Here is a 3,806-nt window from a genome sequence, read left to right on the forward strand (position 1 = left end):
TCTTTAAGGTTAACATAGCGGTAGCTAGGGAGCCAGCAGACTGCCGCATCACGGACAGGCACGCCGACAGGCTCTTCAATAAGTCGGCGAGCTGGGCTGCTCTTGGGGGGGCTAAATAATGCGGCTTACCGAGAGCAGAGCAGAGCAGGCGGGCTGGAGGGGGGAAACGCCTAATCAGGCATTCCGAACAGTGCGCTTGCGGTACGCCCGGATAGCGCTTCAAGACGGCTGACCATGAGCGTCCTCGTAGGGGGGGGGGGGGGGGGAGGGGGGGGGAGATTATACCGTCAGGTGCGGGCTGCTGCCCGCCTGACCCTCCAGAGCACCACCCTGCTGCTGTATAGCGCTGGGCTGAGCAAAAGGGTGGGGGGGGGGGGGGGGGTGCAGCAGGCTCACCTCTACCGCACCGCCAGCTGCAGCTACTGTTGCTATGGGCAAGCCACGTCGGACACTCCTTGAAGGAGGCTTGGTGCATCAGGCTCACCGCTCACCTGTACTGTACAGCCCCGCCAGCTGCAGCAGCTGCTGGGCGAGGCGCGTAGGGCACTCTTTGACGGAGGCGCGGCGCCGCAGGCTCACCTCTACTGCGCTGTCTGCTGCAGCTGCAGCTGCTGCAGCTGCTGCTGGTGCGCCAGGCGCGTGGGGCACTCCTTGGAGGAGGCGCGGTGCTGGCCGAGGCAGTTGGAGCACTGCGTGTGCGTGGCGACGCACTCCTTGTGCGTGTGCCCGAGGCGGCCGCACACGAGGCAGGTGGTGTCGCCGTCGCAGTCCTTGGCCTCGTGCCCGAAGCGCTGGCAGTTGTAGCACTGCCACACCCGGCGCCTTCGCCTCGACGGCCCGCCCCCGGCGCCGCCCCCGCTTTGGGCTGCACGGCATTCAGATACATTTAGAGCGATTATACATCGATCCCCTCGAACATCGACTGGATGCATCTCATCCTCATCTCGTTATCAAATGTATCACAATTTCGAAAAAACAATGAAGAACGATAAGGCACAACACAATGTGTAAATGAAAAAGTATCGAGCCCATCGTAGATATCGATACATAGCATTATCAACCATTAATATCGAGATATCGCAACAGCCCTACCTCCACCGCCGGCCACGGAGCCGCCCCCCACGGAGGAAGCGGGCGACGACGGCGTGGTGGGCGCGGCGAGCTGCTGCTGCGGCGGCGGCAGCTGGTAGTACTCGGCGGGGTACGGGTAGTGGTGGTACCCCATCATGTCCTCCACCAGGTACCTGGAGGCAGAATGTGCGTCCCAACGCATGCATAAAGCGCCGCGCTAGCACTCACTCACTCTCGCCGCAGAAGCGCCATATTATGGCGCAACTCCCGCGGGCTGGCCGAGAACGCTTTTTACGCAGTTACAATTATTCGCCTTTGATCCATCTAATCTAGGCTATAGCCCCAGCCCAGCCTGTTCCCCCTATGCGAGGCTCCCAACCTTTAACGACCCAGTTCTTTCTATCAGCGCCCGGGAGCGGCCGGCGAGCACGGGGAGGACGGCCCGGGCGCGGCAAACAAGGGCGGCCTGTATTAGTATGCGTTGGGCCCGCCTGCTGCTGCCCGCCCAGCCCTCAACCGAGTTTCACGACGACGTAGAGCTTGCCTAAGACAACCCCCTCACCTCCTCCCCCATCCCCCTCGGGACCACGACATGTCAAGGTGAACGACGCGCTCATCGTCGGGTCGAGCCCCGTCCCCCCAGGGGGCGGACCCCCTACCTCACCGCTGGGGGCGGGGCGTGGTGAGGAGGGGAAACCACACACGGTGCGGACAGGGCGGCGGCCAGGAGCCCCCAGGGCAGCGTGGGGTGGTAAACGGTTACCGATATTATGACACAAGGGGGAAATTGAAAAGCAAATATTCGAGGGAGGCGTAAGGGGGTTGGGGGCTGATAGGGGACTGGGGGGTAAGGGAGGTGGGGGCGGCAGGATAGCGCACACTGCCCACACTTTCGGATCTAAGGCCACCCCTGCTAGTTGCCTCGTGCCGCCGATACCGACAGACTTACGCTCCTTGCGGCATCTCCTGGTACAGCTGCTGCTGCTCCAGGTGCTGCTGCTCGAGGTGCTGTTGCTCCAGGTGCTGCTGCTGCAGCTGATGCTGCTCCAGTTGCTGCTGCTCCACTTGCAGCTGCTCGAGCCGCAGCTGCTCCAGGTGCTCCTGCTCCAGGCGGGCCAACTTGTCCCTGAGCTCGGCGATGGTCTCAGCGGCAGCGCGCTCCGTCTCCTCCAGCTCCCACACCGTGCCCTGTTGTAGAGTGGAGGACGTTCCATGAGGCTTGGTTTAAGGTTCGGCTGATATCTGGACTGCCAGAGTACCGCGTGTCAGCGCTACGACCCCGCAGTATGTTGCGGGTTTGCCTTCCATAGCATTGGGACCATGGCGCAGTACGGCTGGAGGAGCGGGCAGGCAAACCCGAATACTGCTGGGCCGTTGCCCCCTAACCGCCGCTCACACGGCGCACAGTCCGTTTTCCTCACATATTCTGTCGGCCAACGACGGGAGTTAGGCGCCTGCGAAACTGCGGGTAGGCCAACCCGCAGCACACGCATGCACTGCACGCAAGGTGTTGCCTACCTGCCAGGCGCTGAGAGCACTACTTGCATTGGCTGAACCGGGCTGAACTAAACGTTTCGCGCTTCCGTATGACGGCGAATGATGGAGACATGGACTTTCTGGGGTCCATCCATATCGTGCTCAATCTGAGACCTGTCTCTCCTCTTACTCTTTAATTGTCACCACCAGGGCCCGGCTCCAAATGGGCCGTTTTTTTTTTGGTGACTTGGTCCTAAAGGCTTGTGCTTGCAAAGTCGAGAGAGAGGGAGAGAGAGACAGACAAAGACAGAGACAGAGACAGAGGGGGGGGGGAGAGGGAGGGAGAGGGAGGGAGAGAGAGAGAGAGAAGACAGAGAAGAGAGAGAGGGGGTGGGGGGGGAGGAGAAATCGACGAACCGGCAAAAGCGCCAAGCACCATGGGTCAGAGGACACGCTCACGTTAATCGACCTTAATTAAAGTGAAAATGGCGAGGCAATCAGGAGCCGGCACCCGGGCTGGCACGGACCAGGGCCGCCCGGCGGGCCTCCTGCGTGCTCGCTCGCTCTGGCGGGGCGGGGCGGGGCGGCGCGGGCGGGCGGGGCAGCCTGTCTGCCTGACGCACACTTGCAATCTGTCCCCCGCAGGGAGGACAGAGATATGGGGTGGGGCCCCCGGGGGCCCGGGGGGCCGGGCGGCACACCCTGGCACGTGCCTGCAGCCGGAGGTGCTCCATCTTGTAGCTGTCCAGGTCGGCGAGCAGCTGCCCGTTGCGCTCCTCCAGGCGCGCCATCTCCCTGCGCAGCGCCAGCACGGCCGCCTGCGCGTCGCGCTCCGCGTGCGCCAGCGCCGCCAGCTCCGCGGTCAGCTCGGCCAGCCGCGCGCTGCAAACGGTCAGCAAGGTCAGCAGGGTCCGAGAGGGGTCAGCTGGTCAGCAGCGCCTGCACGACCACCGCCGCCGCCTGCGAGTTGTGCCAGCGCCGCCAGCACCGCGACGAGCGCTGGTCAGCAACGGTCAGGAAGTTTCAAAGGGGTCCGCAGCGGCCATAATGTCAGCGGTCAGCAGTGCTCAGTCGAGGCCAAGTCAGAGAAAATTAGCGACAGCCTGTAAAAAATAAAAAATAGAAAAGTTTGCTGGGTCAAAGTCGGTAGAGCCGTGTCTGTATTATTAGTCTCACGCGGTTGCTCGATTCGACGAGTCGAATCACCGGTCGACCTAATCACACTGTGCCATTAGGAGTACTGCCACGGGGTAAAGGGG

At 62.6% G+C, this 3,806-nt stretch overlaps 1 protein-coding gene across 1 annotated transcript in view; it reads right to left on the reverse strand.

Moving 5' to 3' along the window:
- Positions 1-1,063: 1,063 nt before the first annotated feature.
- The window catches only part of LOC113211761 (transcription factor sma-9-like), a 13,251-nt gene continuing 10,508 nt past the window's right edge, over positions 1,064-3,806 (reverse strand). The window contains exons 4-6 of the mRNA XM_052268667.1: positions 3,249-3,429; positions 2,021-2,259; positions 1,064-1,244 (exon numbers count right to left, since the gene is read on the reverse strand). Coding sequence (XP_052124627.1) covers positions 1,064-1,244; positions 2,021-2,259; positions 3,249-3,429 — 601 coding nt within the window. The remainder of the gene's footprint in view (positions 1,245-2,020; positions 2,260-3,248; positions 3,430-3,806) is intronic.

This window comes from Frankliniella occidentalis, unplaced genomic scaffold (assembly GCF_000697945.3).
Source record: "Frankliniella occidentalis isolate FOCC.00 unplaced genomic scaffold, Focc_3.1 Scaffold74, whole genome shotgun sequence".
NCBI lineage: Eukaryota > Metazoa > Arthropoda > Insecta > Thysanoptera > Thripidae > Frankliniella > Frankliniella occidentalis.